The sequence below is a fragment of the Chanodichthys erythropterus genome, chromosome 18, assembly GCF_024489055.1.
Source record: "Chanodichthys erythropterus isolate Z2021 chromosome 18, ASM2448905v1, whole genome shotgun sequence".
NCBI lineage: Eukaryota > Metazoa > Chordata > Actinopteri > Cypriniformes > Xenocyprididae > Chanodichthys > Chanodichthys erythropterus.
Window position 1 is genome coordinate 29,565,375 of NC_090238.1, and position 12,385 is coordinate 29,577,759.

The 12,385-nt window shown below is 39.1% G+C and overlaps 1 protein-coding gene across 2 annotated transcripts in view; it reads right to left on the bottom strand.

Moving 5' to 3' along the window:
• Window positions 1–12,385, bottom strand: part of jmjd1ca (jumonji domain containing 1Ca) — a 65,107-nt gene that overhangs the window by 11,269 nt on the left and 41,453 nt on the right. Inside the window, exons 4-11 of one of the 2 annotated variants that reach the window (XM_067366826.1) lie at window positions 6,074–6,179; window positions 5,523–5,561; window positions 4,480–4,604; window positions 4,243–4,374; window positions 3,084–3,125; window positions 2,880–2,994; window positions 891–2,671; window positions 190–344 (exon numbers count right to left, since the gene is read on the bottom strand). In XM_067366826.1, coding sequence (XP_067222927.1) covers window positions 190–344; window positions 891–2,671; window positions 2,880–2,994; window positions 3,084–3,125; window positions 4,243–4,374; window positions 4,480–4,604; window positions 5,523–5,561; window positions 6,074–6,179 — 2,495 coding nt within the window. The remainder of the gene's footprint in view (window positions 1–189; window positions 345–890; window positions 2,672–2,879; window positions 2,995–3,083; window positions 3,126–4,242; window positions 4,375–4,479; window positions 4,605–5,522; window positions 5,562–6,073; window positions 6,180–12,385) is intronic. The other variant, XM_067366827.1, reaches the window with a different exon arrangement.

The window sequence follows — 12,385 nt, forward strand, 5'->3', positions numbered from 1 at the left end:
CCATTTCTAGATCATGAAGAATATGGAAAGTGATCTGGAAGTGCAATGCAGTCAATAAGCAGTTATATAAAATGAATAACACCCAGGAACATCTGTCATACCATCAGAAAGCAGTGTTCTGTAATTAAAGGCCCAACAATGATATGAAGTCAAACAAAAAGTGTGTACAGGGTTGAGCTGGAAACTTACTCTGTGGTTTTGGAGGAGGGCATGCAATGTTGAGTGCTCCTAGATGCTCTCTGAGGGTCCGCACTGGAGGGTCGGATGGGGAGTGGTGGTTGCATCCCTTGACCATCTGCATTAGTAACAGGGGTGGGCTGAGAAAGCCAAGGGCTTGAGGGGTTCTGTTACCACACAGAAAAAACAAGAGTTTCAGGCAAATGTATTTATTTATTTAGTTTTGGATCGATCTAGAAAAGTCAAAGAACTTCAAAGCTTAGGGAGATCAAAAAAAAAACTGATACACAATGTGCAAGGACGTAAGTCAATCCCCTCCTAGTATACAAAAGAACTCACACTGATAAACAATCTTTTTTATATCTATAATACATGTAAAGATGAACAGTGGGTTACAGATGACTCAAGGATTTCCTGATACCACATGAATAAAAAAGGGGGGGGGGGGCTTAGTCTGCTGCCTGACTTTCTTTTAGTTCATCATTCTTTTCACCACTTGTTGTGTTTTTTTCATTGTCTTGTTCCCTAATCTTCTGTCCATCTCTATTTACCATCTCACCCACAAGAGTTATAGGAGCCCTAAAAACCCAGGTCCCCTCAACCTCTTCATGTGTCAGAGCAACCCACTCTGTACCACAGCCTGACCAGGCTTAATATCATGACTGTTTCTAAAATCTGGTATGTGCATGCTAGAAGTGTGTGAGGATACTTACCCTCCTCACGTTGCTGTCAGAGATACCAGTGCCATCTGGGTGTGTCCATTTGGATGCTTGCAGGCCCAGTCCAGGGTAGCTATGGGCTCCATTGGGGAAAGGAGGCCACAGGAGGGGATATAGGCCAAGAGGTGCCAGAGGAGCTGCACCAGAGGTCTGGCCCATGAGAGATGGGTTACCTGAAAGGGCTAAGGGATGGTGGGGAAGGCCCATAGCTCCGATACGAGGATGTCCAGCTAAGAGTGCGCCAGATGGGGGCAGCGCAGGCAGAAGGGATGGAAGGAGGTGCGGGTGAGGGATGGTTGAGTGGGGTGAGCTCAGGGAGCAGAGGGGAGGCTGGGAGTGGAGGGGAATGGGAGAGAGATGTGCAGGATGAGGGGAGGGACTCAGTAGCTTGCTGTGGGAGGAAGTAGGGGTAAGGCTGGGTGAGCTGGAGGAGGGAGATGGTGCTTTCAGGTGGTGTTTGGGGTTTGGGGGTGTGTGAGGGGGCTGGATGTAGGTGGGGTGGGCCTCAAGCTCTGCCCTGACTAAAGCAGGGTCTCTGTATATAGTGAAAGGCTCCTTCCTGTCAACAATGAGGGGACTTTTGGAGGACTTGTCTGGAGTGGGAGTGCGATTAGGTGTACAGGGAGGAGAATGTGTTGGGGTTCTGGATCGGTTTGGGGATGGAGAAGGAGTCTGAGTCAGGACCGGAGTTGCAGAGCAGGTCATTTTCAGATTAGGTGGCATTTTAAGGCTGCTAAGGGTTCTGTCCATAGATTTAAGCAGAGGAGTGTCCTCTTTCAACATCTCTAGAGATGCACTCTGCTGTCTGGAAATCTCCTGTACATTCTGAGGTTTCGATATGATCTCGGGAGAGGAGCAAGGACTGACGTGCACACTAGGCTTGTGGGTAGCTTCCAAAGAAATGACAGGTCCGTATTCTGCGTTCACAGCTTCTGGAGAACATCTCCGTTTAGAATCATCATCCTCCTTTTTGCTGCAAGGTTTGACAGGAGAGTGAGGGGATGCACCCCTTGGCTCCTCTTCTACTGTGACCGCAGTGTCATTGCTGGTGGTAATAGCCACACAATGGGGAAATTCTGACCTCTTGACCTCTGATTGGTTAAACTCAGACCCCTTAGCTTCTGCGTGGGTGAACTCTGACCCTCTGACCTCTGGATCATTTGTCGACATCTCATGCTCACCTTCCGCTCCTTCACACTCCAGAGGTGATGCATGTAGCAGCACACACGTGGTTTCCATGGAGACCAGCTGTTCACTCTCTTGGGATGCCAGCAGTGCAGACACGGCCTCCGAGTCCTCCCGAGACGCCCCCTCAGTCCTGTCTTCTATTTCTGTCGTTCCTCCATCACCTTTCTCATTTGATTTCCCACCACTGACACCAGCAGCACACTCCTGTGCCTCTGTTTTCCTGAATGCCCCATTGCAGGATTCACTAGGGAAATCGGTTGGAGGAGTTTTTCCCAATTTCTGAGTCTCGCACTCTCCTAATTGGCCGGGGGAATGTTCCCCGCCTTTATGGGAGAGGTGAACCTCACAGTCCAATGATCTCTTTGAAGTGTAATGCTGTTTCAGCTGTCTCTTTGATCCTGAATCCGAGGATGAATCCTGCACTCTGCAGCTGGAATTTTCAGAATCAGTGTTCTCAGACAGGTCGGACACCACACTGCACGCTTTCAGCCTCTTCAACCCACATCTTGTTCTCTGCTTGTCATCTTTTTCCTCATCGTCTTTCTTCCTTTTTCTCTCACCATTGCTGTTTTTAGATTTGGAAGAATCTAAAAATAAAAAAATATATATAACAAGATCAATAATACTGATTTATAAAAAGTTCAACAGCTACATCTAAGATTCTCATTGACACTTTGAAAAAAAATCAGCACTCCATATCAAGCTAATGCCATAAATTCGAATCCAGCTCAAAGTAATTTAACACAGATGGAGCTCTTAATATCATCATAATCATTATCCATGGCTACAGCTCACCTCTTCCCTCATCACTCCTCTTTCCGTCCCTCATTCCTTCTTTTTCATCATCTTCCAAGCCGCAGTTCTGTGAGCTCGGCGCAGATTGCTGCTGCATTGCCCTGGAGGTGCACAACTTCAGCACAGAAAAAGAGTGTGTTGTTAAACAAGATGATGTATAAGCATTCTGCTGTCACGCATTTGGAAGAGTATTAAAGTCTCTACCTGTTCATTTGTTGTAGTGTTATTTGATATGCTTTCTGTGCCCTGGAAGACACAAATACAAACATTTACGGTAACACTTTAGTATATGGAACACATATTCACTATTAACTACAACTTTTCCCTCAATAAACTCCTAATTTACTGCTTATTAATAGTTAGTAATAGTTAGTAAGGTAGTTAAGTTTAGGTATTGGGTAGGATTAAGAACGTAGAATAAGGTCATGCAGAATAAGGCATTAATATGTGCTTAATAAGTACTAATAAACAGTCAATATTCTAGTAATATGCATGCTAATAAGCAACTAGTTAAAATACCCTAAAATAAAGTGTTACCACATTTACTTAGCTATCTAAATGAGGACATACCATAGACTTCTATTGCTATAAAGTCAATACTAAAGGTAATTATAATTGCTATTAACCCTAACTGAAAACTTTTTCTGTATCCCTAACCCAGTGGTTCTCAAACTTTTTTGCTTGTGTCCCCCTCTCAACCTTTAAAAAACTCCGGCAATCAGCAGTTGTTTCATTCTGTGTTGCTGGTGAAACGTTTAAACATATATAACAATAACAGAGAATAACAGAGCAGTACTTTTCATTTAAATAAACAAAAAAAAGTAATTATTTCAGTGATGCTGATTTGTATGAACAATATATAATCAGTGGCTGCAGTGAGCTCTTTTGACGGCTGCCTCAGAAGCTCAGCTTCTTGTATGTCTTCTCGCTGGAACACGGCAGGGGAGCGGCGAGTTCACAATAGCAGCATGTGATGCAGTCTGTTGAAGAGGTGCTGTTCTACAGTGAGGATCATCTATATTGGGCTTGTTCAGATGGTGCGAAGTCAACAGTTTGAAGAAGAAAGATTTGGAGGAACTGGCATTTGGTGCCACTTTATAAGACAGAGAGCCAATCACCACTCATGCACTTGAATGCCTTTGCCACGGCTGTTTTCATTTTTTTTGTTTTCTTTTTCTGCGGATCTCCCGCACCCCCACCAACACCCCACACTATGAGAACCACTGCCCTAACCAAACACTTTTTTACAATGAACACATCCCCAAATGTCCCAAAGAAAAGTTGTCAAATAAACCATACTTTAAGGGGCGATTCTGGCCCAAAACTATGTAAAAAAAAGAAAAAAAAGATCATCTTTACTCACAAGAAAAATCCTATTGATCTTGGTGATATGTGATTTGCGTTTTGAGTTGTCTCCCATTATCGAGGAGTGGGTGATATCATCTAGTAACACCACCTGAACCAGCAACGGATCTATATTCACAGTCTCTCGAACCTTTTGAAGATTAAAAAAAAAAACCTTTTATATAGAACATATTTTTACATTACCTTACTCGCAACATACTCAACATGATATATATGTGTGTTTATGTGGTCTCACCTGGTCAGTCATGACAGCTACGGTTCTTTTGTTCTGATCGTAATGTGCGATGACTCCAGGAAGCCACTGGGTTTTGGACTCCTGTCTGAACACTTTCACTCTAAGGCCATTAAGAGAACAAGCACCTGTCGCACAAAAGCATATATCACACATATAACTAACATTGATTTTACAAAACATCTTACTCTATACCTTAAATCACCATTGAGATAATCAAATCATAAAAACACTCATGAAACTATTTCTTGAATGAATCAAATCCTTAGTTATAAAATGGACGGTTCTAAAATGTGTTCGTCAGCACTCATATTAATGCACCAACAGTAAGATTAAAAAAGTATAAAACTTGGCAAAAGAATTGGTAATGATTATTATTAATAAAATGAATTAATGAATTTATCAAACATTGGTGACTTATATTTCTGTTGCGATTATTTTACTATTACCATTGCTGTTAACCTTATTTTCATTGCTAAAAATACTATAATGCAAGGCATCTTGTGACTGTTTGCCGACCTATAAAATAAATGGTTTGGACTGTAAATTTGAATTGGATTAATCACATTCAAAAATGTGATGCACATGATTTAGATTCTATATGAACATCCCACATTGACGTGTCCTAACCAAACTCGATGCACTAAAATGCTAATGACAAGCAATTTGTCTTTCCATATTAGACACAAGGCTACAAGCCACAACATTAATCACAAATCTCAGCCAATCAGAAGAGTGTGTGGGCATAGTCTTTCTGCATTACCCACAACGAAATGTGTACATACTAAATTGAATAAAAATGAAACAATTTTAAAAAATTGTTAACAATATATACTAATATATACTATACTAATATTTTTGTCATGGAATACACTTGTTTGTTCACAGATTTCACAGTTTAAACAATCCTGTTTCCTTTCATTTATTTTATTTACATATCAGAGGTTATCCATTGTTGCTTTCATTATGGATATTATAGTCATGAACAATGATATTCAAACTACAATTAAACTCTTTTAGGATTATATAAAACACATAATCAGTACCTGTTATTATCATTGACATTTGACACAGTTTGTATGTCCCTGTTCCTAGCCAGAAATTGAAAAGAAAAAAAGAAAAAAAAAAAGAATCCCCTGTAAATTGTTGCATATCGCAGTCATGGTTGGTTGGAACAAAAAGAGATACCTTTTACTGTGTGTCACGGCCTCTGGAGTTGGGCTAATGAACTTAATAACAATTGTTTATTTTGATTAATATTAATACATGTAAACTCAGATTGTGCCTGAGGAAATCATTGCAATGGCCTCACGTGGTTTACAGCTTTATATGAATCCAGTCAAACATGAGTGTCAGCACTGATGAAGATACTGAATATGTAAAATCCTCTGTGTACTCAAGCAAACAGAATACACTGAGCAAAGATGTTTGACAGTAAGTCTTCAAACAGTCGACTCTGAGTTTATCAGATTGCTTAAGCATCCTTATCAGCCACAGATACCAAGAACAAACCAAATCACAGGATCTTTACACGATCAACATAAGAAAGATCTTTCCGCTAGAGAATCGAAAGCAGAGAGAATGTAGACATGAATACCTTGCTGAAGAATGTTCTGGAATTGGTTCTGTTTGAGCCAGGCCTGGACCTGTTCCTGCAGAGAAGGATCATCTCTCACAGCCGGATTTCCATCGCCCACTTCATCCTTTAACAGCAAAACAACACAGCTTGAGACAAGTTCTGGTTTTCTTTGCTTTTTTGAGGAGTGCAAAAGGTTTTATCTGCAATGATCATACTGAAAGCTCCAGAAGAAAAGATGAAGATGAAGGAAAGCAACAGTTGCACACCAGACAGTTTCAGATGGGGGAGGGATGATAGAGAGAGACAGTGAGAGAGCATGCACACACACACACACACACACACATTATTTACACATGGTATTACTCATCCATGCACACAATAGACACACCTCCTCACTGTACACACACAAGACTGGAAATTATGTAACGTAGTGTAGTGTGGATATTTAAGCTGAACTCCAGCTGAACTCCCAAAACCTCTGCCTGTTCCACACAAAGTGCATTAAAAATATATTATTTCCAAAAAACTATTACATCACATATCATTCTCTTTCTGTCACCTGAAAACACACTCACACACACGTTCTCTATACACCTATGATTTTTCTTCTTCTCAGGATTCAGGTTTATCTCTTGCTCTCCTTTAAGTTAAACTTCCTTGTTCCTAACACTATAAGCTACTCAATACATATGTCCAAAGAAAAAAAGAAAAGAAAATTATTGTTACTAATAAATATCAATTAATAATATTATTATATAAATATACTATTAATCAATAAAATTAATAAGTAATAACATTTATTACATGTTAAATATTATATAATTAGTATTTATTGTATTTATTATTTCTCATTAATAATCTGCATATTATTAATTTTAAAATTATTATTAGAATCATAATTTTATTTTATTGTTATGTTCTATTATGTTAATTAAAACTTAATAAATTAAATAAAGCACTTTGTATTAAGCACAGACAAAGATGAGTGGACCAGTTAAGGAAGACTTGCATGGATCTTTTTTGTTTTCTTTCTCTCTTTCTTTTTTCTTTTTTTGGTTGAAAAAGCAGTCAAATCCAATCCCAGTTATCAGCGCTCTCTTTCTTTCTTTCTCTGGCCATCAGTCTTCATCTAGCTAGTCTAATACCTCAGTCCAATTTCTCCTGTGTGACTCGTATATGGCTGACCCCAGAGTCTGCATCATCATCTTCCCTTTCTCTCTCTCTCTCTCTTACACACACACGCGCACACACACACATACACACACACACACACACACACACACACATAAACGTGCACGCATAGCGAGACTCAGGTGCAGAGAATAGAAATCTTTTACAGCAAAACTGTGAACAGTTTAAATTGACTTCAAAATGACAGAAACAGCCGAACTAAAGAAACAAATGATACTGATTGTGCTGATGTTCATCCAGCATGACACATTTATCAATGTGTGACAGAAACTGCTCTTGATTTCAGAGATGCACAGAAGCAGATAATATCAGGCACTACTGTAGTATTGTAGATACTGTTTCTATGCAATGCTAAGCGGTTGTATCATGAGAAAACAAATTTTCCTTGACAATGAGTTTTTTGCAGTAGAGTTAAAAGATCAGAATGTCCATTCATACAGTTGTAATTTAATTTCTTTTTAAATTACTGGCCATCATAATGGTTACTAGCAATATGTAATACAATATGTAATGTGTACATAAATGTAATTATTTGCTTCTGATATCAGCCAATTAAGCTGTATCACATGAGTAAGAGTGCTGTTGTACTTGAGAAAAAAAAAAAAAAAGACGAAAAAAACATGTGTAAATAAATCTGATGCAATGCTAGCAGATCTAAATGTAAAACTGCAATCAAGCCATAACAGATTTTAGTGTGCAGGGGTATTTTTGACACCCTTATCTTGAATTTAGGGGGCTTTTTTCTTCATTTTTGTGCCCTCATTAATTTCAGACCCTGTTAACAACTTTACTTTCAGCAAAATTAAATATATTGATATATATCTATCTTAATGACCAATAAAAATTACTCATTTTGATATAAGATTTTGGTCATTTCACCCATAAACATTAACAAGAGCACACCGCAGTACAGCAAAGAAAGCTGCTGCTGCCCAGCTGTGTAGGTGTGATCCAAATGTGTGCGTTTTTAAAGAGTTCTAATAATATCAGTGTGTGTGAGCGGCCATCTCTGATTACTATCTGCCCTTGCATAGCAAACATAAGGCGGTGTGTGTGTAAGAGAGCAGACTGCATTAGAGAGGGAATGAGAGAGAGAAGGGGAGCAGGACAGAGAGAGAGAGATAGTGCGTGTCTGTGTGTGTGTGTGTGTTACTCATCTGTGCTTCAGTTCTCAGGACGAAGGGAAGACATGATTTATTCATTTACCCACAGGCAGGTTTTGATCTCTCTTTCTCTCTCTCTGGCTCAGACTGTCTTTCTTGTCTAGCTCACACAAACATACACAGTCTCTCTCTCCGTCTCTCTCTCCCCCGCTGTTTCTGTGCCTCTCTCACCTCGCTCTCTATTTCTCTCTTTGACAAACACACACACACACACAGCTCTGCTTCACTGGCCTTTAGGAGGGGGGGGGGGGGCAATGGAGGAGGAATGAGAGAGGAGATAATAAGACAGGGGGATGAGGGAGGTGTGATTGGAGAGAGCGTTATGTGGGCAGGATGAAGGGCAAATTGAGCTAACGATGATGGTAAGGTTAATTAGTGTTAATTAGCATGTTTCAGCACAGCTTCCTTTGATTGGTGGGCTGTTTTCCTGCTTTTAAAGTTCTCTAAACAATCTAAAATTCACTCACTATGTCAATCAAGACAAACAAACACACACACACATAGTCAAACTTGCTCTGAAAATAAAAGCATCTCTGCATTTCCCTCATACATATGGAACACACACATACACACAATACACGATCACAATCACATTAACTCCCAAACATCCGCACACACAAACAAAACCTGAGCACACACACCTCAGCTGACCTTAACATGAGGAATGAGATGAAGGCAAGAGTGAAAAGAAACACAGTGACTCAAACACGCACTCCAGAGAATGAGTGACGCACCGCAGGACAGAATGAACATGATGATCAGAAAATTAGATCCATTAATAATGCATTTCATTTATTCAGTTTGTTCTTTATCTAATTTAACAGTACATATGGATATTTTAACTACAGATAGTCTGTAACTGCGAAGGCTGTGTTAAAGTTCACGTCTGACATTATGGCAGCCACTTTTTTCAAAAGAGCATGAAATTATCTCTATTTACGGTATTAAAATTGAACCCCGGTCTTGAATATTCCAGGTAAAATAGCTCACACAGAAAAGCATGGCCCTGCCAAAGCCAAGGTCAAGAGTTTGATTCCTAGGGAATGCATGAACTGTTATTAAATGCAATGTGAGTTTCTCTGGGTATAAGCATCAACTGCATATGAAATGAAATGAAATGTAATGTGAAGCTCGATTAACAACATGCGTGATATTCTGTTGACTGCCAAAGGCAATTACTCAGACTCATACCTCAGTGTGTAAAAACAGAAATGTGTTGACAGTTATGAACGAACGATGGTTAACTTGTACGGTTAACATTAGTACGGCTGCATCTGAGGCAGTAAGTGCATCGAATTAAGTTTCCGTCAACTTACAGGTTATGAAGTTTATTGCAGATGTAGCTATGTGGGAGCTCTGTTTTTTCTGTCATGTGGTCAAAATCACATGTTATTAAAAGGAGCCAATGAAATTACGAGGTTTAGTCACAAGCTGTTTTCAACACTTTTTATTGGTTAAATATTTGCAAAATCCACAGACAGATGTAAAAGTGTGACTAACAGTAATGATTTATGAAGAAAAATAAAGACGAAATATGGAGATATGAGGTTTCTGCCTGCCAGTGATGATACTTTACATGTTATTAATTCATTAAAGTAATTTTCTTAAAGAGTTTTAGCATTAGAATGAAATAATAATAATAATTAAATATTATTTCTCCTCATTGTAATTGGACATGCGAGCATAGACACATGCCTAGAATGCTTATGCATAAATCCGGCCGTGATTAGAATGATTTCTGAAGGATTGGAGTAAGGCTGCTGAAAATTCAGCTGTGCCATGACTGGAATAAATTACATCTGAAAACATATTAAAATAGAAAACAGTTGTTTAATTATAATGACTATTTTTACTGTATTTCTGATCAAATTAATGTAGCCTTGGTGAACATAAGAGACTTCTTTGGAAAAAGATACATTTTTACAAAGTGGATGGCGTGTCTCAGGCTGCACTTGACTTCGAGCAGCAGTGTCCGCGAGCCACAGGTTGAGAACCTTTTCAAAAGAACAAAAATGCTTCTTTATGTAAATTTAAAAGCTTTCTCCACCTATAACATTATGGCCTACTTTTCATGATCCAATCAGCAATAATACTCTGTACTTAGAAATATTAGTGTCACGTTACAGAATTTAAATTCTTGAAACTAAATCAGTTAATGGCATATTCAGAAATATGCATGCTGTAGTAAATAGTATGAAAGCCTGCAAAAAGATTAGAATGTAACAAAGTTTACCAAACTTATAGAGCTTTAAATGAGTTATGCCCAGCGTTGGGGGTAACGCATTACAAATAACACAAGGTAAGTAATCAGATTACTTTTTCATGTAACTAGTAAAGTAACGCATTACTTTTAAATTTACAACAAAATATCTGACAGCTCTCCATGTTGAGAGAAATCGGGAGAGCAGAGGCGTTGTGTGCTGCTGTGTGAACATGATGGTTATTCTAGACTAGTCCTAAGCTAAATGTGAGCGTACATTGCCTGCGTCTCAATATGCATTCTATCCATCCTAAATAGTATGTGACGTTAGTAATATCAAAGACTATAGAATAACACAAGACGTGTCACTCGTATTGTTTTGAATGGGAGAAAGTGCAACGTGCAATATGGTGGAATAAGTCCCGCCTTCTAAATAAGAGCCAATCGCCGACTGGTAAAGTCACGTGTCACTTCAGCAGCCGTTAGAAGCACCGGTTTCTAAAGAAACAGTCAGACGCGCACCTCTGAAACATGGCAGAAGAGACGCGCATTTAGGTCTGCGCATGCGCATTAGCTTGATCCAACCTAAAAAATACAGTTTTTTTGTCATGATTCGAGCTTTTGGATAAAACATTAATAAGACAGCTGTTGTCAGATTTCATTGGTGATTTCAAATATGAAATGTAATCGTAAGGTTGGCGAACAGTTTTGGAGAATTTGATGTTTCCCCATTCAAAGAGATAGGGCATGATGCCCAGGATGCCCGAGAGGCATTTCAAAGATGGCCGCCGAGTGAAAAGACTTGTTTTAAAGGGACTTTGGTAATATTCAATACTATTTAGGGCGGATAGTATTTAGGGTGGATAGTATGCACAGCAAGGATGCAGGCATTTACTCATTTACTTCTCCTGCATCCTGTTCTTCTGTATTCTAGAATGGAAGAACAGCTGAAAGGCTTGTTTGTTTGAGCTGCGCCCTCTACTGTACAGGCATGAATTTGCATTTCCTTCAGCTGAGGCTTAAGGTTTCACTTTTGTTGTGAAAGGACCTTTACATTTGTCAAAAAACTTAAAAAAAAACTGAACTTGAATGAAAAATTTAAATTGAACTTGTTTTTTTTGTTATAAAAACAAACAAGCAGCCTAGCCCAGATGAAAATGCAAAAGTAACACTTTACATAAAAAGTAATGCAATTAGCTACTTTTATAGGGAGTAATGCAATATTGTAACGCATTACATTTAGAAGTAACTTTCCCCAACTCTGGTTATAACAATTAACTACTATAGCACACAGAAAAAAAACTTAATCAAGGATAACCACAAACCAAACGGCACTAAACAGAATTCATGGACACTGTACACATAGTTCTATTTTTAGAAACTCAAGTGAATGTTTGTAGCCACAGTTTAGTCTTGAGGTTTAGTGGTTTAATTCCAGTTTCAATCAAAGTTGGGTTTGATCATTTTCTCCACTGTCGTTTCTAGGTTCTACAGGATGTGAGGTGAGACAGGACGCACTGCTGCGCGAGAGACAGGATGGGCTGATAGAGTCATGCGAAGAGTGAGATGACCTCAGTCTAGCACACAGCCAAAGCATCACCACGGCAACATGTGCAAGAGAGACATCAGGCTGATCCAACTATTGCATCAGGAAGAGAGAGATGAGGGGGGGATGGAGAGAAAGGAAGAAACAGAGAGGGAGAAAAACAGACATACAGACATATACAGACAGATTATTGAAAAGGATGAGCTAGTGTGTTTGCGTAGCATGTACAG